The sequence below is a fragment of the Charadrius vociferus genome, unplaced genomic scaffold (assembly GCF_000708025.1).
Source record: "Charadrius vociferus isolate BGI_N301 unplaced genomic scaffold, ASM70802v2 scaffold917, whole genome shotgun sequence".
NCBI lineage: Eukaryota > Metazoa > Chordata > Aves > Charadriiformes > Charadriidae > Charadrius > Charadrius vociferus.
Genome location: NW_009649175.1, coordinates 994481 through 1018277, shown reverse-complemented (window position 1 = coordinate 1018277; position 23797 = coordinate 994481). Strand labels below are relative to the sequence as shown.

The window sequence follows — 23797 nt, the reverse complement described above, 5'->3', positions numbered from 1 at the left end:
GTGGAACATGAGAATTCCTCCAGGAAGTCACCTACCTGCTGAGATGGTGTGGACAAGGCAGCTATCAGTTTGCCAACAATTGGTTTCACTTTAGGGTCACTCTTGTCCAGATGTTTTGCCAGTGAACCCATCAGAATGACCACGCTCTGCCTGACAGCATCATAACTGGCATCATTAGGAGCATTTTTCAGGAATTCTTCAAACACTGGCAAGAGAGAGTTAACATTGTCCTGAAAAACAAAACCACAGAACTTGCCACTACAGTCCACTCAGAATGAATTTGCTATGCTCAGTGGACTTGTTTGTTCTTCTCTGAGCCAACACACTGAACAATCACACTGTATTTACAGTTCATTTAATGTGTCACATCACATAAAACCTTGTGGCATCCCGACAGCCAACAAATATTTCCTGCTAGAGAGAAGTTAGCTCTTACAAATTAGAACCCACAAACCCGCCAGCATGATGTTCTGCCAGAAGCTACCAGGCAAGCCTGCTACCCTGAACGTCAGTGCCGGCGCTTTTGCCTGCTCCGTTTGCAAAAGGAGAACGGAAAGATAAAAGAAACTTCACACTGCTTTTCCAAGAAGCAGAAGGAAAACATGAATAATAAGAAAATACTCCCAATTGTCTTGGGCTTAACAGGACTGCAGAGGGCTGTCCAGAAGAGGTGACTGGCACATCTGGGGAAATGAGAAGCTGAGCAATTTACTCCCCGCACGCCTCCCCCATCTAACACTGCTGGAGAAGGGCTAGTGGTGAAGAGAAGGCTGGTCCTTAGTTCTCGGAATGACTTAGTTGTTTTCAGTTTAATTAAGCCAATGACCAGCAAGCTTTCATGTTTTGCTTTGCATAAGGCCTGAAAAGGAATTCTCACCTTCCCAGGATTAAAAGATTTGTGCTCTGATTTTGCTTTTATTACTCTAGTTTTATACCATTTTAACTCCAGTTGATTCAGGGCTATTTCTTTTTTATAGCAATGACAGGGAAGAACTACGCTTAGTCAACACTAGTCACTAACAGAACGACTCCGAACACATAAAAATTCCTACCACGTTACAAGTAACAGCAACATCTAAGAAATAAAAATAAAAACAAAAACAAATCTGTGGGCTCCAACACAGTATCTACATTTTCATTCCATCCTTTTCCACCTCTAGAGAGAGAAACGTTCAGACTTACTTTGCCATGAGTGTTGAGCGTTGAAAGAGCTGCATCTAACATGCACTTCCTGACTTCAGGACTGCGATCATTCAGAGCATCCGGTACAAAAAACTGAAAGAGGGGCTTCACCTGAGAACTATCCAGATGCTGCGAGAGCTTGTTGAGTGCCAAAGCTATGCCACACCTGCAAAGACGGTGAGCTTGTGAGCTTACTGACTTTTCACAGCATCACATTTGCTATCAATAGTACATTACAGAAATTGAGAGAGAACCATTACGAAACTGAAGAGCTTCAGTGTCCAACCTACGAGCGTTTCATTACATAGCCCCATGCCGCAGATTCCCAAAAGGACAACAATCTTTCAGCCATATAATGACTTTTATCCCTATTAAGCATTACAGGTACTTGGGCCAAAGACAGACATCAGGATCCCTTCATCTACTGCTGAAATACAGCAGCTTTACAACAAGGTACATCAGTGCTAAAGAACAGATTAGCTTAAGACAGGTAGCGAACAAGATGATCTCCAATTAAACCTGCATAAGGCATACAGGTAGACAAAAAGTAATTATCCAAACTGGAATTCGTCCAGTTCATTAACACTCGCACTGCTGCTCTTGAAACAATCAGTTGTCCGTATAGAGGTTGGAATCCAGTAAGATAAAACAAAAATCAGACAGTCTGAGAGGGAAAGACTCTGTTCTCATCAGAAGGACATAGAGAAGATGGTATCCAATGTTTTAATGGAACTGAGCGCCTTTCAGTTTGGCCTGCCCAGCCTGCTTGAGGGGCACAAGTATTCTCTACCAGAAGGAAGCATGAAACCAGCAAGTCAATACAGCTGCATTTATTTTGTTCCTTTAAAACTCCCCTATTTCTCCGCCGTCTGAACTTCTACATAAAAATCTGGAACATCTCATTCGGATGCACAGGAAGTGATGAGATCAATCTGCAGATGACTGTACCTTGCTTCCCACTGGTCAGGCGGTGATTCAGATATCACTCGTCCCAATGCATCCAAAACTGGAGGTGGCCTCTGCAAGGCAAAAAAATTTCCTCAGAATGCCTTTTGCAAGGAACACACACGCAGAGAATACTGTCAGCCATACCTGCAATGCCATTTTATAATACTGCACAGAGGTATGACACCACTAGCAGAAGAGCACGGTAAAAAAAAACAAGCAGAGAGCTAGCTTAGGCCTAAAAAGACTGAGACTGACCCTGCTCTGCCACAGTCGTCTTGTATCACCTAAGGCACATCATCCACCTGTACAATGGTGCCATTACTGGCTGATAACTTGAGGCTCAAGACATTAAAGTCTGTCATAAGCTCAAACACAGCAACAGGAGGCTTCATGTACATCCTCAAGACAGACAAAAGGAAAAGTGATTAATATAAAATAAAGCACAAGCTTGTGGCTGTCGGCCCCTTAGGACAAGAGTACTTACATAGAGCTTCTCCTGGTAAATCTCTGTAAGTTTATTCATGACATCTGCTGCTTGGTTTCGATATTGAGCCACAGCTCTGGAAAGTGCTTCAGCACCTGCTTGTCGCACTGCCTCTTCATGGTAGATGACATCTTTGATCAGCAGAGAACAGAGGTCAGGCTGCAGCTCCAGACCCATGGATTCCCACAACCTGCAGCACACACGAAGAGGCAACGGATCACCCTTCAGCAAAAGAAGCCACTGCTATATGCAATATCTGGGTGACCTAAAGCTGCCCTCCACCCGTGGGAGGCAAAGCCCCAGCCCGTGGAGCTCCACGAGGGGAGCAGGAGAGGCCCCTTACAATCCATTCAGCCAGGAAGAACGCTTACCTCTCTGCCAACTTCTGAATCTCATCTTCCACATCAAACTTTACTACCCAAAGGCGACGCAACAGATTCAGTCCATTCTTTTCATCACTGTCTGGGGTTGGTAGAACCATCTGTAGTTCCATCAGCCCCTGAATTAGTTTACAGGAGAATCAGTGCAAGGATCTGGTTTTAGAAACAGATACTTTAAAACACTTTAAACCTTTGCCAACTCAATCTCTCAGTGGTTGGAAGTGTCAAAATTCATGTTTGTTTGTGCAGCACGCTGCCAGTGTTGATCAAGGACTACCTGTCACTAATAGGGGAGAAGGTGAAACTCAGGAGTAGCACTCCCTGTACGGGTTGCAGAGAGGCAATGAGGCACTAGGTTGTGCTCTGGTGACTACAGTCTTTTCTACTACTTACAGAGAAGCCAACTGAGAGCCGAGCTGAAATTTGTTCCATGGCAAAGAAAACAAAGCATCCTTGTTATTTAGTTTCCTTTTTTTTATGTTCTCAGAGGCAACTAAGCCTGAAGCTTTCCAAAACCACTGGGCCCAATACAGACACAGCAATTTTTCTGCCAGCTTCTCTCATTAAGACTAAGTTCTATGCAATTGTAAATAGAAGGTGTTAAGGTGCCAGATTAATGGCTGGACTTGTCTTTAAGGTCTTTTCCAACCTAAATGATTCTATGATTCTAAGTTGTCATAATTACCCCTTTTTTAACAAAGCAAAAGTGTGGATAGACCCAGAGTACTCCTTTTTGCAAGATAAATCTAGCACAAAGAGCATTACTTAGAGCACTATTGCTCAGTAGCTACTTTTTCCTCCTGCAGACACATTGCCCAAGGACGAGCATCACAGCTGAAGCCTCTCTTCATCAGTGTTAGAGAAGATTCACCTCTCAAAAAATTAAGGAATTCAGTGTGACCCTGAATGATTCCCACCTACCCTGAGAGCTGCATCTCGAACATTCATGCAAGGAGACTGCAGGGCCTGAAGTAACACATCGATCTCCTCCTGTTCTGCATAGGCACAGCCGTCCTCCCCGCTGCTGCTTGTGCACAGGGTGGTCAGTGCATTGGAAGCCAAAACCTAAAATGCCATGAGGAAGTATTAGAGATTCCACCGCTGCCTTCTGCTTCTGTGCATTTGGTCAAAGCAAGTGCAGGGTGAAGGCTGAGTGCTATCACAAAAGAAATTCTCACAGAACAGTGAGAAGGGTTTGTGACGAAAATGAGAACTGACGAGTTCAGTTCAACCCTTTGCCTTTTTGTTATTTTTGACCTTTCTGCCACCTCATCCCTTAGAACAAAGTTTACTACCGGTTACTTGGGGGAGCGACTACTAAATTTCTTTGTCAGAGGAAGGCCTCAGAAAAGAAATAAAATGTCACCTGTGGGAAAACTGAAGAATATGTTTTGTACAATAAAACCCACAGGAAAAAAAGATAAAGGCATTTTATCCCAAGAAGAATACCATAAGCATAGGAGAAAATTGGTAATGTATCAAGCTCCAGCCTCAGAGACTTAAACCAAGTGGGTGTATTTCCCTCAGTTAGATGCTGATAAAACTTAGGCAGAATCCTGACTGTGGTTACGAAGCCGAGCGCTCACCTGTAACCGTGGAGAACCCGTTCCTATCACCCGGGTCAGCAGAACCAGCATGTCCCTCCGCGGCAGCAACTCTGGGCCATTCTGAAAGGTTGGAGGGAGAAAAGGCAGAGGGAGGAGAAAAAGCCTTATGTCTTGTGACTCCAAAGTACCTTGCTTGTGTACGACACTCCTTAGAAAAATCACAATCAAAACCTAGGGCTGGACAGGTAACCAAAACCTTAACAGAAAACAATCTTACATTGTTAACTTTAACTTGTAGAATTAATCTGCTTTGTCCAGTTTACCATTAGCTTTTTATCCCATGCTTCATGTGAACAACTGTTGAAGGAGGTCACCTGGTCCCCACAGCTCTCACTTACCTCATCCACCAGCAAAGCCTGGCCATTTGCTGATGATCTCAGCTGAGCATGGACCGTAAGGATCTGCAGAATCTTGACCAGAAACTCCTCCTTGTCTTCACTGTCATGAGGTGTCTCAGTCATAACAGTCTTTAGGAGAGGAAAGACCAAGGAAAACGCTGGAGCTGATAATGGGGCAGCACCTGCAAAAAGGAAAAACAACCCTGTGAGCTTTGCTGATCTTGTTATATTCCCGAATGTTATAACTCTAAGCAGGTATTTGTTTTATAATAGAGTGGTGTAAAACGTACACCTTGGTAGCACGTAATGGATACGGCCAGATTCAGCTTTGCATACACACATGCCAAGTGACCCTAAGTATTTCTGTGCCCCTAGAAACACCCGGTCTAAAGGGCACTGCCTCGTGTGTATCTGGACTTACCCCCCAGAGACAGAGTTTAGCCTCTTCAAAGCAGCGCAGACAGCCGCCCCCCCGTTTAGCCTCTACCCTTTGCCACTTCACTTCACGGCCGCTGCAGTATGGCTCCAACAGTGACATCTGGCATTTCAGTGTTAGGTTAACGGTTGAACTTCGTGATCTTAAGGGTCTTTTCCAACCTAAATGATTCTATGATTCTACCTAATGTTGTTGTTTCTCGCTACACCAATGAGCTGGCTTTAATTAAAGTCGCATTAGGATTCCAAATTACTTCCAATGTTTTGACTGCAAAAATATACAATGTAAATGAAATCAAAACAACTGAATGGACTAAAGTAGACAGACAAGCAAAACTGAGGTTTTGTCTATCCTGGAACTACTTGTGGGCAGGAGGGGACAGGCCACAAAATCAAATCCCTCACACAACTCAAAGTTGAAACGAAATCTATTATTTAAAGTGCATTAAGATTGCGTGTACACTCTGAGAATTAAAGTGAATTAAACTAAAAGAAAAATTATGGTCAATTTTACTTCTGAGCAGGAGGATCCACACAGGAATCTGATACAATTTAACTAATTCACTTTTAAAGTTCATTTGTCCCAAGGCAGGGGCCCATTTGCCAGCTATATTCCCTTCAAACACTTCCTACCACCCTAGCTAACCTGTCTCTCCAGCCTTCAGCTGGATTCTTGACAATGATGTTCCTCTAACTCTGGTGCAAGTCTCAATTCCCCTCCCCCCTTGAAAAAATGAAAGCTTTCGGATTCCTGTTGTTAAAGATTTTGCTCCTTCCTCCTCGCAGGGGCTTGGCTATGGGATGTAACAAATGCTCCTTCCCATCCTCCACTTATTCAAGTTAAACCTCAAGCGCTAGACATCTAGGGAAAACTGTTGCTTTCTACATACTCTCTGTGATGACAGAGAACACCAGATTTTAAATTTCTAAGATGCAGATGAAGAGCACTGCAGATACAACACTGCAGTATTAGTCAGCTTATGTAGGGCACGGATACTGCAAAAGTAGTTCAAGTGAGAAATATTAAATTCCAAACACACTATGAGCTCCAAGCTATTTAACAGCAATAGCTTAGGTAAAACCCTCTCCATCTCTGATGGGGGATTTTTTTTTTTGCTCAGTATCTGCTTGCTTTTACGCTTTTTTTTTAATTATTGGCCAGATATTTTTAGGCTTAAGCAATTGTCCTTCTATATGCAGCAGGAAGAACAAAGCTTTATCTGAGAAGACATATATTCTATTAACACAGTAACTGGTGTTGACTAATACAAAAAAGATTATAAAATGCATCTTGGCATTTCAGCAACAAATGACAAATTTTAGCATCCACATTGGAATGAAGTACAGTCTCTCTTAGGTCTCATGGTAAATAATATTGCAAGACTACACTCTAAAGAACTTTGGAAATGAGGAAAAATCGTTTGGGAATATAACATGACTTGTCCAACAAAATGCTATGGAACCTTCTTCCTCTCTCTTGCAGAAGCGGAAAAAAAAATAATCAGATATTCATTTAATTAGGCACTGTGGGAAATCTTGAAGGATGAGGGTTGAAAATCCTTCCACTACTTTCCGGAACTAAGCCTGAAAATGGATTCAAATGTTAACGAACTTGCACTTACTATGGAAATAAATTGTGCAGTGGAGATACTGAATTATCACTTAGATGTTCAGCACTGAAGTGGCACTCAACATGGTCGATTGCTACTCCTTAGCTGTGAAGATTACCTGTGCCACAGTCACACAACTGCAGATCTGACTGGCAACAGAACAGTAAGAGGAGAACTGAACTGCTGGGGTAAGGGATCGAACAGAATCCTACATTTCCTTTAAAAAAATTATTAACCACCTACCACAGCAGCTTTTGATTGAGCTAGATGATGAACCACCTCTATCACTACAGTAGACCAGATGCTTTAAGACAGCCTAAGCCAGCCCTGCCTCCAAAGGAAGCAGATCCACCCTCTCTCTTCTGGACTACTATCTTCAATGTAGTGGTACATGTACTTGCGCACCACGTTTTGAAGCAGATTCTGCAAGTGATCTAGATTAAAACTAACCCAGTGAAAAGAAAAAAGAAAAGAAAAAAATCAAGAAAAAATGGTTCCATTTTAACCCAGATCATATTCTTGCACTGTAAGAATATTGGTGCTTGCCTTCGTGTTACAGAGCAGGAAAGAACTGCTTCTCCTACAACCATGCCAGAATAAAATATTCATGAACTGCAGCACTACACAGCAAACAAGCAGAGGCCACAGGCACTTCACTGCTGAGATCACAGATAACAAGCAATTATTTTGTCTTTCCACTTAGTCTCACTGAATCACTTATGCTAAGTGGTGTTGAAAGGCAGGCGCTGTCCTTGGCAAAGATGAGCCTTAATTTCACTACTATTACTTCTGTATGAACAATTTTAAGCAAAAATACTGTTATTTCATTCTACATTTACTATACTTGTAACATCATTTCTACTACTACCACCGCAAAAAAACCCAAACCTTAAAGTTTTTCAGATCTATGAAGACTTATCAGATTTAAAAAAATAAAAAAAAAAAAAAAAGAGAAGTGAAATCTCAGCTATAAAACATTATACAAACCATCAAAACTGAAACAGCTCAGAGTTATTACTGAGGGGGCAGATGTCAGAGGGACCTACAATACTTTTTACCTGGCTCTCCCTTGCCTGTTCGGCTAGGAATCGTATGGGCATGCAGCAAGCTAACAACTCTGTTCAGAGCAGTAGGCAGCTCTTCTTGACACCAGGATTCATCTAACTCACATTCCGGTTTCATCAGGCGCAAGGTCACATGGCTCACTAAAGTACCTGGTATGAAAGAATAAAGAATCCATGAGCGGAATAAAACCAAACATTTCTTGAGAGAAACAGGAACACAGAGACAAGAATTATAACAAAGCTCTGGGCGACAGCCCTGGCTGCAAAAGAGGCACGGAGAAGGAAGCACAGCCCCAGGGCTGTCCCAAGGGGACGGCTTCCTTCACACACATATGTGTGAACTACACTCACATCCTCCAAACTCTGCACAGGGGAGACAATCCCATTGCGACCAAGTGCTACTGAGAGGTGGTCACAGTAACTAGACAACTCCTTGGCTTTGCGCCCAGTCCTATGGAGCAGTAGGATCTCTGGGACGTCGCAGTCATCTCCCTAAGCACCGTTCCAGGGTGGTTTTTCCTCTTGGCTGTCCGTGGTACACGGTTATGATCCACAGCTTGTAAGAGCAAGGGTTTGCACTGCCCTGCCATAAAAATAATGCACCCTACCCTTAAATAGCAACTGCAAATACTAACCAAAGGTTTTCAGTCGAGCAGGCATGACACAGGAAGCTAAGGAAAGAAAAGGTTCCTTAACCCTTGGAGCAGCCAAAGGCGATCGAAAAAGTGGCAAGAAGGAACTAATGAGACCAGGGATGTACTGAGTGAGCCCAGGAGGCTTTCTCTTTATAACAGTGTCCAGGAGTCCTAGGGCTGTTTCCAGCTCATTATCAAGCTGTAAGAGAAACAATTCAAAAGGTTACCATAAAAACTTCACTCGGAAAAAATTAAGATGTTTAATGTAATTTCTAATGAAAGAAACAAACAGGTTACTGCCAAATATTCTCTATGCTACTCCATTTTCTTTTTATTAAAATGACTTGCGTCATGGTAGCTGCAGAGATGGCAAAAAAGACCATCAAAATTTACCTCCTTCAGCCGTTTTCTTATCTGAGACTCCCTTTCCAGCTGTGCATGCATCAGCTCCTTCTGCTTGCTAGTCAGTTGCACCTCATCCTTTATTCCTTTCTTCTTCTTTATCTCCTGCAATTTCAAGCCATGGACATTATCAACCGGGAGCTATTAACAACATCCCCTTAACTAGGTAGAGAAGAAAGTTGGACAGCCTGTTTTTTTCACAATTTACTTTTGAAACCGTATGAAAATACTCTTCCAAGCCTCTTACTCTTACGTGAAGACACAAAATGGAAATCAGCAGGTTAACAACACTTTGGTGTCCCATTAGCAGCATAACATCAGTTTAAATAGGTCACAAATTATTTGATATCATTAAACAGAGCTGTCCAGCTCTTTCTACAGTGGAGGGGCATGTGGTCCTCCCCAGAGCAAACAGAAGTCAACCTTTACTAAAATAATGCTCCAGTCAACCTGCTACATCCCCTTCCTTTCACCAAATTCTTCCCCCCCACCTACAACCATTGCTCTGGCCAGACTGAACAGAACTGCTGTCTGTAAACAAGATGGAAGCACCTATTTAACAGCCCTTACTGAAAAAGTTACACGAGGTACATTGAACAAGAGACGAAGAGAAAAAACAGGTATTACCAACTAGCAAGTGCACTCGCAAACAAGGAGAATACCACACAAATTGATACAAATACAGCTAGAAGAGAAAAGAAACTGACACATACAGATATAAGAGAAGACAACATTTAGGTATTCAAAGAATTTCAGAGAATCTTTCCCAACAGTGTACATGCCTACGCCAGAAGCCATGCGACAAAACAGCTGAGACAGCAGTGATGGTCCTGACACCAGCCTGGCTTTCCTGCTCCCATCAACTCACCTCCTTCAGCTCCAGCTCAATGATTTGTTCCTTGAAGGAATAGGCTTTGTTCTCCCTCTTCATGTTAGCCTTTTTCATACTATCCTGTTGAGCACTGAGAAGGAAAAGCAAAGAAAAGAATCAGCACTGCTTGGGACTAAAAGCCAGGCACACAAATTCAGGAACTCCTGTCCAGAAAGAGCATCTGACAAACCCACTCACCCACTGGCTAGAGGCCAGCAGCAATCAATCCCCAGGCGCACAGGGAAAAGAAATAATAAAGTTTTACCTCTGTATTATAGATTTGTCATACAGTTCTCCCTCTGGTGTCTTCATGATGGCAAATTCCTCTCGAGTAACCTGGCACAGAGCTGGATTCTCCATTGATGCTGAGATAGTGCTGATGAGCTGTGGGAGCACTCTACCAGGTGAAAGCAGAGAGAGAGATCCCACCGCATTCATAGATGACTATCAAGAAAACAAAGGAAAAAACATTATGTTCTATTTTCTTGTTCAGTGGGTACTCAAATCTTATGTAGAATTCTACTTGGTTGCTGGCACACATTCTTCTGCCCTTAAATCCCAGCTCCTTTTCACTAGAGACAATCTCTTTGAATCTGCATTTTCCCCACCTTTTGGATGGATCTGCTTCCTTATAGACCAGTTAGTACTCCTGTTGCAAAGTATCTCCCAAAACTAACACAAGGCAAGCAGAAGTTTATCACCTGGTTCTCTGGAGTGTAGGCTGTGATCCTGGGTAATATCTCATTCAGGTGTTTGGTAATGAAGTCTTTGGGATCTATCTTCATCTTGACGAGGAGGGCTGGCCAAAGACCTGGCTGCACTGCCACTAGCGAGAAGAATAAATGAGCATAATAAACATGAAGCAGACTGCCACTATAATGAAACAAAAAGGTAAGATAAGAACCCCATACATTGGCCATGAGAGTGGCCTTATCCCTTCACTTACCTACAGATGGATGATGGCTCACCAGCAGCATCTCCAGAGCCAGCTTTTCTGGCTCAAAGGAATCCACATCCAGCCCTGCCACACTTGAGATGACACAGAGTGCCTCATGAAGGACACGGGGAGGAATGTATGTCTTTCCTAGCTCCGACAGCTCTCCCGACTCCATCACCAGGACCTCATGAGGCAGAACCTGAGCAGACAACTTGTCATTAACCCACCACACCAAGCCTTCCTGAGCACACCTCCCCACAGTAACACCATACTGAATACCAACAATCGGCTCCCTCTGTCAGTACCAATAGCCTGAAGTTTTCAAAGGAAAGAAGGGATAAAGTGTAACAGCGGAACTGAAGCACAGAGATGACAGTGACAGGAAGACTAAGAACAGAAGAGTACTATACTAGATTTGGCAAGCAGCAGTAAAATAAAACTAAACCAACCATTTTTGGCAAAGAGGACTTTGGAGAATGTTGAACCAGCTGGCTGGGAACAGTATGCCCAACTTCTGTAGTCCAATTTTATCCGGTATCTTTTAAAAAACACTTTATTCAGGCTGGATCTGTGACATGGGAAGACTATTTACAAAGTCCCAGCCTTGGTACCTACTAATGCAACTTAATCTATTATACAACTTGACATGGCGCTGGCTTAGCAGCACGCCCAATGATATAGGACTCATTGTTTCCTTTCTATTTTTGACAAAAGCTGCTGCTAAAGTATTTATATTACATTTGTTTTAAATAGGCAGCCTACAAACCAGGGCCAAAGAACCAGGATACTAAGAAAGGAAACTAAACACTTGGTCACCCAGCAGAGATTAAATTTGGATTAAAATAATAGAAGAACGTGGAAAACTGCAGCTTCCTACCCAAATAATTTTGAATGATATGTCTTCTGTGTATACAGGGAAGACTAGGCACACCACAGACAGTGATGCAGTAATATTTAGTAATCTAGTAACAAGTGGCATTCTAGGAGATCATAGAGCTGGAACCAAATAATCTTCATATCACACTATATCTCAATACTAACAGAAAATTTAGGGCAGGGAGGTGATCGGCAGTGTTCAAACAGCCGGCTAAGCAGAGACTGGGCTTCTTGACTACTCACCTTATGAGAACTGAGAACCACTTTCAGCTCCTCCAAAAGCCCATAGGCCAGTTTGTACCCTCCCAGAGAGGACAAGAGCTTCTTAACTGTTTGATGGGCCTGTCTTCGAACATGCCAGATCCGACTCAGCAGTACTGCAACAAGGGCACGGTGATACTGCCTACACATGGAGAAATAAGCAGGTTTAGTAAGGGAGGCAGCTCTGCAAAACAACTGGACATAAATGCACAAAGAGTTCAACATTTTGTGCAAAGTCCCAAGCCCACCCTCTCCAGTGCCCACATTAACATTCAGGGATCAGACACGGATTGGTGGCAGCAAGAGCAGTCTACGTACTGAACTTTACTTTCAGGCAGCCGCTGTGCATGATCCAAGAGAAGGCGCTCTGTCAGCTGCAGTACTGTACACATCGCTGTGGGAAAACACAAATATTTAAAATAGCATGAGACTTCATAGGAAACAGATTTTTTTTTTTTTTTACCTGAAAACAAACAAACAGCAAGAGGGACATATTAAAATAGCTACCCAAACTGCGCCTCTATATAATCTTCTCAGTGAAGCTAGAGACAAGTCCAACTCAGATCTGCCAAGACTGGAAACAGAATCATGATTTAATAGAAACGTTGTCAGCTGGATCCTAGCAGAATTTTCTTGACCAGTATGTGTGACCTATTTTTGTTTAAGTCACCAGCGCAAACCAAACGCGAAACACCATGCTCACTGCATCAGTACTGTTAATTCCTGAGCACTGCCAAAATGTCTCCAGTGACAAAAAATATGTATACTGAAATCATAAAAAAGTGCCTAATGCTGTTTGAATAGTAGCCCTGAAACATGGGGTGGGTTATAACCCGTATTACGTATGATAGAGGGGACTTCTAACATTCAAGACACAGCATAGTTTGGGGATGTTAAACTGGATGTTTTCACCTAAATAACAGATCATGACAATATGTACTCTCAAAATACCAGCATTAGTTTTTGGAGCTAACTTCCTAAAGGAGCAACATAACATTTTGCAAATCATGCTGATTCAGGCTAACTGCAGATTTGGAAGGGAAAATGAATGGATGCACACACTGCCTTCAGGAAATGGGGACAAAATTATCTTATTTCCCATTTAGAAAACTTTACCTTTTCAAAGCTTTGTACAAAAGATAATTGAATTCATTTCAGAGAAACGATTCATGAACCCATTTTCAAAACTTTCAGTTTAAAATGTAGTCAGTAATGTTTTCTGTTGGGCATATTCTGCTATTTTTTTTCAATTAGTCTTTAAACACAAGAGAACAAACCAGAGCATAGAGATACTAATTTAATTTGTATATTCTGTAAAAGTCTTTCTAATACAATATGTGCCTGTGTGGTGTATATATACAAATTTGGAATTATAAATGTTTGATAACTCAGGTTCATTAAGAAGTAAATTAATTCATTGCCAAGCTTAGACTACAACTAGTCCAGATGTACCTCCGAAAGAGCATGCTGTTCATTTTAATCTGAAACTGGATCCTCCAAGGGTCACATAACAGGGCTAACAGCAACAGTAGCTCTTGTAAGTACTAAGTAATAGAGTTAAACAGCAACTGGATATACAGTAACTGACAAATTACCTTCCTCTGATGCAGACTGCAAGAACTTCTCAGATGTAAAAATTTGTTTTTTCTCATCCAGAATCAGCTGCCAGAAACCACTGAGCTTAGACTCTGATGGGAAAAGAACAGACGTCTATCAAGGATGTTTCAAAACAAGTCAGAACTCACCAGTGTACATAAAATACAGTAGAATTCTGTCTCCTGAAATCACTCACATTATTTCTAGCTTTACTTGTCCTCAGTTATAAAGCTTCTCATCTCTCTCGTTCAGAGAACTGTAAGCATGTCCAAAAAACATATGCGGACAAAAACATATTTCTCTGACTTATACTTGTGAAATATAAAGTCTGTTTCACCTTAACCTTTCATAGGGCAACGAAGGAAAGGAGAAAACCGGTGTGCTGCTTTCAATAGACAGAACACACCTGGATTTCAGATCCTGGCAGATGTATGAATTTAGATAGTTCTTGCAATATCCTCTAATGGAAAACCGAATTCCAGTCCTCATGCTTTCCAAAGATCGTTTGTAAAAACACTACCCAAATAACAAGCAAGTAGTACTTTTAATGCATCGGTCAAGTCCTAGCATTTAAGGTCTGGGTGAACAACTTCTGTAAGAATAAAGAGGAATACCGCCCCAAGCAAATGGAAGCCGTAATTTGCAAAGCCACAGAAGAGCAAAAATTCTTCACTGATGTAACCGAGAGAGATGGGAATAAATCCTTCCCTGGTTTACAAAAGGCCAATGATTCCCTCTACAGAAGCAATACACAGATTAAGGAATAGTCTCTCATGCACATTGTCAAGAAAAAGGGTTAACCCTTAGAACCGGCTTATACTGGATTCTACTAGATGTTTTGTGACCTTACCAGTTTGTCCCTCAATTACAGACATCCTGCAGATCAACAAAGCTGCAGCAACTCCTTCAGTTACCATGGGAACCTGAGTACTCTGAGATGCTGCTTTTTCTACTGTCTGAATCAGCATTGGCAGCAAGTCCATTCCCTGTAATAACGTGTCACCTGAGGAGACAGAAAGAGGCAAGTTACAAAACAACATGGTCCTTCACACTTTACACCACAAGGGTATTAATGGCCCTTCTGCTGTCATGGGACAAGGAAAGGAACCAGACACGTACTGCGAAGATTCTGAATCTCCCAGAGTATTTACCAGTCACTACTATTATTAAACTTTAACTAAGAAAAGCTAGATGATAATGATCACTTTAGTCCTTTTCTCGCAGATAAACCAGTCCTATTTCAATACAAGTTTCTGTTTATGGGATGTGAAAGAAAATGCTAATTCAGTTACATTAAAAGAATTGGTTCAAAATCACAGGAAGTCTGACTTCAAAGACGATGTTTCCCTAAGAGAGTGAAAGTAAATTCCTGGCAAGCCACGACCATCTGTTCCGCTTCAAACATTCATAAGTCAAGGAATCCCACTGGCCTGCAACCCTCGCTTCCACGGAAACTGAGCTAGGTGTTCCTGGTATTTCCAGAAGCAACATCTTACACACATCTTAGACAAAATACTGAAAAAGGAAACAAAAGACCTTGTGATTTTCTATGTTAAGTATTCACAGGCAGTGTTTTAGCTATACACTCCTAAGAATTAGAATGTCTATTTTATGTCCCAGTTGGATGCTTCATTGGGTGGGTCAAAGCAACAGTAGTCAGCATTCCACTGCTGAGTAAATGATTTTGGAATATGAATGTTTGGGTCCTGATCCCTTAAACAGCTGCATACATCACACACAAGTAACCCCCCCTGCCCATGACAAACATGAGCAACTTCAGGTTTGCCATATTGATGTCTCTGAAAGGACCACCATCCTGTGACATCTAAGTAGTTTAAGAGTGTTTTTTTCAGCCCTGTAATAGCACAGAAATTCCTGGTAGCTACAATAGAAAAATGTAGAATTACAATTTCACTTATACCCCTATTGAGAAAGTGACGGCTAATCCATCCACCTATAAAATACACTGAGTTATTGACCTCTTAAGCAAACGTATACCATCCTTTTGATTGACACTGCATCAACAAGAAAGGGAGATTTCACATGCAGGCATCAAACTGATCGCCTGTAGACCCATGGATGAAATGTGGAAGTCAAAGAGGATAGGACCAACAGAAGCAAACCTCAAAAGAATCACCAAAAGTTTAGAATTTCTGAAGATCTTAATTTCAAAGACATTATTTTTTTATTATTATTTTTTTAAAGCTTCCAAGAGCCAAAACTACAGACCAGGATCCCAGCATGCTGGGTGCTATATAAAACAAATGCATAGTCCCCAAGCCTTACAATTTAGCTGTAAGACAAAAATAAAGCAATCAAAAATTACTTTGGGGGTATATGAAAAGACAGCACGATGGGCAGTAATGCTAGTTATAGAAGAAGACAAACCATCTTTGGAGTCTTGAAGGGAAAAGAGAGTTGAAGGAGAAATATCAAGGTTAATGAACAGCTACTGCCTTACAACACCGTTCTTAATCCATGCAGCTATCTACTTATATCAGGAAGCACAGAAGTTGATTACTCTTCTTAAGGCACACAGTCAAGAGAGTTATTAATAGCTGCACAGTTTTACCTTTGAAAGTGGCCAGCATGCACTGCAAGTAGGCATGTCTCACGGCTGAAGTAGAGGTTTTAAGGCTGAAGGCTTTCTTTAGCCATTCTACCAGCTTCTTCGGAACTTCCGTGGTGAACCGAACACACCAAAGAGCCAGGACAGAGACTGCATGAACCAACGTGCCTTCATGGACTAGGAAGTATCACAGAGCTCATGTCAGTACAGCAATTGCATAAAACACAGGAACATAAACCAGAAAGCAGGTAACAACGTCAGGAGGAGGAAAGAAAAGAATGCACACGCTTCTAAGAGACACAGCACTGTCTCTAAGGGGCTGCTCATCAAAGCAGGGCAACGGATTTTATAACACAACAGGCGAGAAGCCGGGTTTATCCTGAATAACAGGCCATATGAAAATCCTGCTCAAGACGAAAGCAGCTTAGCAAACCCAGAACAAAGGCAAGAGGTCTCACCTTCTTGTTGCAGGAAAGGGATGAAAAGCTCAGCCATGGTTCCAGTCAGAGCTTGGCTAGAAGATCCTGAAACCACATGGTGACTAAGGCTGCCAATCCCTGAAAGGGCAGAATTCTCTCATTAGTTTCCAAACATCAGCACTTGCTGCGACATCTAAAAGCATTAAAAAGGACCCTTCACATTTCAATCCTTGCACAGACATCTCTCTCTCTCATCGCTACATGTGGATGTCACATCCACCATGCACCAAAACACTGCAGGACCTCTGCCTTCATTTTTACCCAGGATACAGTCGTCACCTTCCTTGCATAAAACATTTTAGCCTACCAACCACTTATTTCCGTTGAAGAGAAAGTAAAGAACTGGCATGCTGTATCCAGCACCTTCTGTGACATTAACCACAGCCAATTTGGAACGACAGGCAGGGAATCCTAAAGGTTTAAGTACAGATCCCTTTCATTCAGCCTTCTGCTGAATTTCCTCGACCAGCGAAGCAGCTTCCTTCTAGGATCCTCACCTGACAGGACACTCATCTTCTGAGCAACAACTGTCAGCTTCCCTTCTGAGCCTGCCGACAGAAACAAATGGGTGACGGCTTACTTCCAGACAACGGCTAAGTGCTACATCAAGAACCTTCTCTAAAAATACAAAAGCTTGCCCCGTTACCCATGATCCACCTTCAGCCACCCCTACCACACAGGCAGCTAAAGACAACAGAAAATACAATACACAAAACTCCTTGAAGGCAGCAAACCTTTATTCATCTCAACTGTTTATCAGACGATTTACTCACCTCCTAAGATGGCAAAAAGATGTCTGCCCAGTGACTCCACAGCCGAAGGATCGCTACACTGTCGAGCCAAGTTCTTTAATGCCACAACTGCTTCATCCATCAGCTGCACACTGTTAGACTTCAGATGACCTAGAAAATAACGCATAAGCTAAGAGCTCCTTACAACAAACTGCATAAAATCAGCAAGACAAGGACTTATCTTTACATGTGGCTTGACTCAGCTTCTGGAACAGTCACGTGAACTATCCTAGTTCCAAGTTACAGCATCATCCTCCCTCCCACATAGAACAACCTCTTCACCAGTAATCACGCTGTTAGAGGTACTGCCAGAAAGTTGGAAGAAAGCTTTATTCTAATTTCATCATTCCCTCCAGAAGTAAGAGTACTTACTGGCCAGTCCTTTCACAATGTCTAGAGCATATTGGCTGAGATCCAGGTTCACAGATACGAGCAAGCAAGAGATTGCTGAAGACAGAAGAGATAATGGCATATTACATTTTGTTAAGTAACTGGGTTTAGCATTTAATACACCCTTCCCCAGAGTTCACATCAAGAGCACACAGGACAGTAAAGAGGAGGAAGAAAAAACCCTGAAATTGATTCCCAATGAACAGATTAATTCAGGACTATTCTTAGCACTCAGCTGTGAAATTCTGTCCTCAGCGCAAACAGTAGCTATCACATACCCAGACGCTTGGGATCACACCACAAATGTTGCTTCTCCACATCCAACCCTTGGATGCCAGACAATCCTGCCACCTGCGCTCACAGGACCAAAAGCATAGTCCAGAGATACACACTTCCCAACTCCAGACCTCTAAGAACAACTGTTCGTGCTTTTTGACAGAGCAATGCAGAGAGATGACAGACTCACTTTCAATTACATTTTCAGGACTCCGTAGCAGCGATTTCTGCAGAGTTGGCAAAACTAAGTCCTTGAATTCGGCATGAGACATGTACCGAAGAAGCGGGGAACAGCTGTCCTGCAAAGAGAACAAAGTGCTCAGCACAGCAGTGGAAGTTGCACATAGGACAAAAGCACAAAGAGCTCTGCAACAGGATGTCTCACCAGCACATGCTTCTGAGGCTTTGTCTTGCTCATAAGGATGGTCTTCAAGTAGAACTCCAGGAGAGCACTCTGAACAAGCAGAAACACCAAATTACAGCCACATCACAACCTATACACAGCTCCCCACACACCATCAGGAAGCCAGGCTTGACACCCCACCTCATTCTCCTCAAAAAGGCAGCCCTATCCACTAAGCAGAAGCTTTGCTTCCATCCTCACATAAGACAGTCAAGCAAAGATCAGTGCTCTCTGCTCTGCCCTTTAGCCCAATGCTCAAAATGCACTCAGAGCTAAATGCTGTCTTCCCTTCCTGCAACAGGGGAGAAGGCAGAAAGCTGCAGTGCTGGCCATCTACATAAATGCACAGGCCACAGCAAACAGCCACATATCTGGCACCTCCTCTATAAATTTATCCCAGCTGTTGTAGTCAGAAGTGCGTTACTACTGAACTGACAGACAATAAAACCAGGGGCAGATGCAAAGTACCAACCTCACTGAGACATCTGTCCACCCCCCTTCTCCATGATGAGAGGTGACACTACTTATTACCAAAAAAAAAAAAAAAAAGCAGTACAGCAGATTTACCTTGTATCGTTTAATAATATCAGTTTCTTTCTGGGCTGTGCAAAACTGCACCACAAGTCCCAGCATTGCAGCGTAACTCTGGTTTGGTTCAAGACCAAGAATGACAGATAGGTACTGATCCACCAGATCTTGGTTCTGAAGAGAAAGAGCAAGGGACATTAACACAACAGAACCTAGAACAGCTATTGAATATGGTCATGTAAGGCATACATCACCTCTTTCCACAGCCTGTTCAATTTCTTCACAGCCCCATCCACCGCCTGCTTATGAGAACCTCCCAGGACTTCCAAAAGGAGCAAACACTGAACCTCCACCTGCCAGGGGAAACAGCCAAGAAAACTTTCATGCACTTCTCAGAGAGCTCATATCAAACAAGACATGTCAGATGTCAGTGATTAGCTGAATCTGCTTAGGAGAAAGTCCTTAGGTCACATAAGTTCTTCCAACAAGCTGCCGTTGCTTTCATTCCACAGTCACCACTTTGCAGAACCACGCGTAACAGTTTTGGAAACTCTGACTTTGAACACAGCAATTTATATCAGATTACACCTCTTCTTAAAACGTGTTCTGACTACATTCCAAGGTGCTATGAGCATGGTCGCAGGTTCAGGTTGCTGAAGTAGGTGAAAAGAAAGCACAAAGCTACTTGACACTATATGACAGAATATCACATGCAACGACTTCAAGGGAGGCACAAGGAACTCACACCATGCTGCAGACTGCACCTTGGAGGCACCACTAGCCCACCTAGTCTACAAACACTGGTATAAACCATGGTATGCAGAGCAAGACTGCCCCGCTCTCATGCTTTCTCTAGCTTCCTCCTTTCTCCAGCAGAATAGGAGAGATCAAAATACACCAGAAAGCAAAAAAGACTGTCAGTAAACCTGAATTTTAACATGACATTATCAGTTACGTTAAGAATTATTTGCAACGTTTCAGCAACTTAAAGGCATTAGAAATATTTAAGTCCTTATCTCTGAAGGGATATTTCTGCAAACCAAAAAGAACCTACCAGTTTTTTCCATGTTTCTCCCTGTCTCTTTTCAGGTGTTGGAAAGACTGTGCGTACAAGCAGGCATGTCCAGGAGAGTGCCAGCAGAGCTGCAGATCCACTGCTCTTACTGTTGTACAAACAGAAGAAGGATGTAAATCTACAGCTCTCAGTATGTAACTTACACCTACTAGTCCATAACAGACTCCTCTTTGCCCAAGTCAGAACACCACCTTATAAGCGAGGCAATGTTATCACAGAAACATACAGTGAAAGTCTTAGCCTTTAAAGGAAACAATTAGTCCTCAGAAGCTATGTGTTTCAGCTCCTGTTTAACACTCAGAACTTCTGAATGGCACAAAAGAGGCTAAATCTCGCCTGCTGGGAATGAAAAACCTTAGCATAAGAAAGACCATTTTTGGATCTTCCCAGTGGCGTTACAGAAATGAGAGTTAAATACTTTGCCAACTGAGAGTGCCCAAAAAATGACTCAGGATCTCTCATCTGCTGCTCATCTTTACTGTCAGAGCTTCTCAGCCTTAGATTGCCAAATCGTTTCTCAGCTTTCATTCCCTCCTGGCACACTACTCAGTGCTGGTTTCTGCTAATTCTCTCCCTCTCCTTCCACTTCAGGTGACAGATCCCACCTCGCAGCTCCCTGAGGATCCTCATCCCATTTTGATCTTTACCTCAAAGTGAAAGAATGTAGAAAGTGTCCTTGCGCATAAGGCCAGCCACTGTGACTGAAGGGTAAATATCATACCACTGCAAGCCTTTAAGCCAAGATCAGGTATTTTTCTAAAAGCTACACTTCTATTCAGCCGTGGCAGCATTGCTGGATGGCTCTCTGTGGCCTCTATCAGTTGAACAATACCCTAAGTCACCTTTTGGAACCGCTGGTGTTCCCAGATGCTACCACAAGACAACAGCAGCATGTTTTCCAGCTCAGCTTCAAATTTCGTTATCTTCCTACCTATGATAAGCTGAACAGCAAATGGGCAAGGAAATTCTCTTTCCTAATCGTTTTGGAGACTATTTCTTGCTAAAAGAGTTTATTCCTCATCTCTCCAGACTTGAAGGTTAACAAAGGCAAAACTGTAACTTAGACCAAATCCACCAGCAGTAATACCAAGGTAGTCCTTCTGCTTTCACAGAAGACGTGAAAGAGGTAAGAAAGGAACATTTGAATGGTTATTAACAGCTTTGTCTCTAAATGTTTTTAACACCTCTGGCAAGCAGCAACAGAAGAATCATTCTGAACACAAGAGGAACTACCAGCAACTCAGAACTGCTTCCACACAAAGCAACTCGTCCAGCACCTGGGAACTCCAGCCTTGCCGCCGATCCCTGAAGACTGAAGCGACTGCAGAAGGTTTTTTGCTGTTGCATCTGGCTGGGATTCTGCGAGCTGCTGAAGCGCCAGCTGCAGGGCTCTGCGGGATGCTGCATCGCTAGAATGAAAAATGTATCTCTGTGAACACTATAAAACCTGCCAACGCTACACATATTACTACACTTGCATCACACAAAGGACTCTGCTTTCTTGTTTCCGCAGTCGAGCTAATGGTTCTTTTATCCTGGCTGTTCAAAGAAGAGGAAAAGTTTCTGGCAGAAAGCTCTATTCCCTTCCTCAGCTGACAGAAGTTATGTCGAGGCTCTCCGGCAGGTTGCAGAAGAACACGAAGAACACACAGGTTCTGAACAGCTCCTCTACAACAGGCCACAATTTAATCCAATCTAAAAGTGTCTAAAAGGTGTCTAAAAGACACCTTAGTCTTGCTTCACAAGGACGCAGGCATTCATTCCTGCAGACTGAACCACAGGATGCAAGTTTTAATTTCAAAATTAAAAGTGAAGCACAAGGTAATCGTTGTACAACTTTTTAATGTCAAACAAATTGAGAGCCTAGTTACTAGATGGCATCTTTCAGTGTCATATGCATCTCTGTGACACTGCATGCTAACATTTCCAGATGCTCCCTCCCAGTTTAACTAATAAATACATTAAGTACCAATAGATTAAATAATACAGCCTTTCTACATTAATTTACTCACCGGTATCGATGCAGAGTAAGGCAGAACAGTTTGCAAAGGCCTTTCACTGCACCCTCTGGAAGATCTGTAACAGATTGTATTTCAAAACATTTCTTCATAAATCACTGAGCTCTTAGTCTTCAACACAAACATCACTCACTTCACAACTGAAATTAGTGAACTGCTTACAGCCCCTATACATCTATGAAATTGTTTGCAAGAATCATAGTCAGAGTTCTCTCTTTTTATACATTTTATGCATATTTTTTAAAAAGGGGCAAAACTGGAACATATGCTATTCCACAGGCATCTTCAGAAAATGAGAGAAATCAAAAAGATTTTTTAAAATTTGTTTCAACTGTTTTATTAAGATTATCTAAAATCTTCCATACACGCCCCCCTCTCTCTCTATATATATGTACCACTAACTGAGAAAGCACACACATTAGTAACTGGAGTTCTGTGTCACCTACAAAACCCGTGCTTACCATTAACACTGTGAGAAAGCATAGACTCTAAATGCTGCCAGCCCCCTGCTTCAAAAACCTACCCCGCAAGTTTCACACAGCCTTTGAAACAAAATATTTTAACATTTTTTCCCTCCCTGGTAACCAGAACATCACCCCAAAGCTTTCACCTTTCGCAGAAATGCATTTTCCCAGCTCACTGAGGATCTCTCTCCGTTCCTTCACGCTGGCTGTGGTTACTTTTACCGCAAACCGCTTCAGTGTATCAGAAATCTAAAACACAGAGAGGAAAAAAATGTCAGACCACCTTCAATATACAGAACACAAAGCCAGGGTGAGCAAAACATGATTTTCCACCACGTAACCTCTTAGTGACCAAATGTGACCACTCATGGTCCTATCCGCTGGGGAAAGGGTCACTGTACATCATACACGATGAAACTCAAAAACCTCTGCCTTTGGCTGAGGGATGACTGCTTTCTGTTTGTTAACCTGTGTGCCTGTCACAGCACTCACGCTCTGCAAGATACATTTATCCCTCTAGAAGTAGGACAGAGTGAGAAGTAAGATCAATAGCCTGGAGTACAGGACCTTTAAAAGCAACAAAAAAAAAAATGCACTTCAGGAACGCAAAGGTGCGTTTCAGCACATGCTGTCTCCTAAAGGCCACACATCCCCGAAGGGGGGCTCTAACTGCAGACGACCCAGGGCTGGCTGTAACCACCCATCCTGAAAAACAGCTGTGGTTTCAGGTTGTCAATAGTTGTGAAATTCTGTGCACAGGCCCAGCAAAAGAACAATCAGCTCGCCTTTAATCTTTTCCGGAATTAACATGCACGTCACAGGAATTTTGTAAATTGGACTCACCAGGTTACAAAAGGTTGCGCCTCGCTATCAAACTCCTTCTACACGCTATCAGTAGCACCCAAGGTTACCCAAGCAAAACGAAAAATCACATCACACAACTGAATGGTTTTTTTCATGCCTGCGCTACTGCGTGTCAGGATCTGCCAGCAGGAAGGGACCGAGACCCCTCACCGAGTTTAACTCCTTTAAATAGTTTTAGTTTTCAAGTGGTATCAAGACAACGAGATACACCGTCTGAAAAGACTAGAAAGAAGTTTAAGTTCTCAGCAACCAGCTCCTTCAACTACTGAAACCATTTCCATGAACTTCTAAGTTTTGCAAGATATGCAAGACAA

The 23797-nt window shown here is 42.5% G+C and overlaps 1 protein-coding gene across 1 annotated transcript in view; it reads right to left on the bottom strand.

The window, feature by feature from the left end:
* Positions 1-23578, bottom strand: part of GCN1L1 (GCN1 general control of amino-acid synthesis 1-like 1 (yeast)) — a 41557-nt gene extending 17979 nt beyond the window's left edge. Inside the window, exons 1-33 of the mRNA XM_009888621.1 lie at positions 23531-23578; positions 22766-22868; positions 22150-22213; positions 21415-21546; positions 20117-20225; positions 19317-19415; positions 19102-19236; positions 18517-18585; positions 18322-18430; positions 17838-17912; positions 17448-17576; positions 17172-17222; positions 16654-16752; positions 16199-16372; positions 14477-14629; positions 13626-13718; positions 12349-12424; positions 12013-12172; positions 10903-11092; positions 10658-10782; positions 10222-10400; positions 9954-10047; positions 9077-9190; positions 8684-8882; positions 8043-8198; positions 4940-5121; positions 4581-4661; positions 3916-4059; positions 2986-3113; positions 2615-2804; positions 2131-2201; positions 1183-1348; positions 36-230 (exon numbers count right to left, since the gene is read on the bottom strand). Of these exons, the coding sequence (XP_009886923.1) occupies positions 36-230; positions 1183-1348; positions 2131-2201; positions 2615-2804; positions 2986-3113; positions 3916-4059; positions 4581-4661; positions 4940-5121; positions 8043-8198; positions 8684-8882; positions 9077-9190; positions 9954-10047; positions 10222-10400; positions 10658-10782; positions 10903-11092; positions 12013-12172; positions 12349-12424; positions 13626-13718; positions 14477-14629; positions 16199-16372; positions 16654-16752; positions 17172-17222; positions 17448-17576; positions 17838-17912; positions 18322-18430; positions 18517-18585; positions 19102-19236; positions 19317-19415; positions 20117-20225; positions 21415-21546; positions 22150-22213; positions 22766-22868; positions 23531-23578 (4092 nt within the window). The remainder of the gene's footprint in view (positions 1-35; positions 231-1182; positions 1349-2130; positions 2202-2614; positions 2805-2985; positions 3114-3915; positions 4060-4580; positions 4662-4939; positions 5122-8042; positions 8199-8683; positions 8883-9076; positions 9191-9953; positions 10048-10221; positions 10401-10657; positions 10783-10902; positions 11093-12012; positions 12173-12348; positions 12425-13625; positions 13719-14476; positions 14630-16198; positions 16373-16653; positions 16753-17171; positions 17223-17447; positions 17577-17837; positions 17913-18321; positions 18431-18516; positions 18586-19101; positions 19237-19316; positions 19416-20116; positions 20226-21414; positions 21547-22149; positions 22214-22765; positions 22869-23530) is intronic.
* Between the last annotated feature and the right edge of the window lie 219 nt (positions 23579-23797).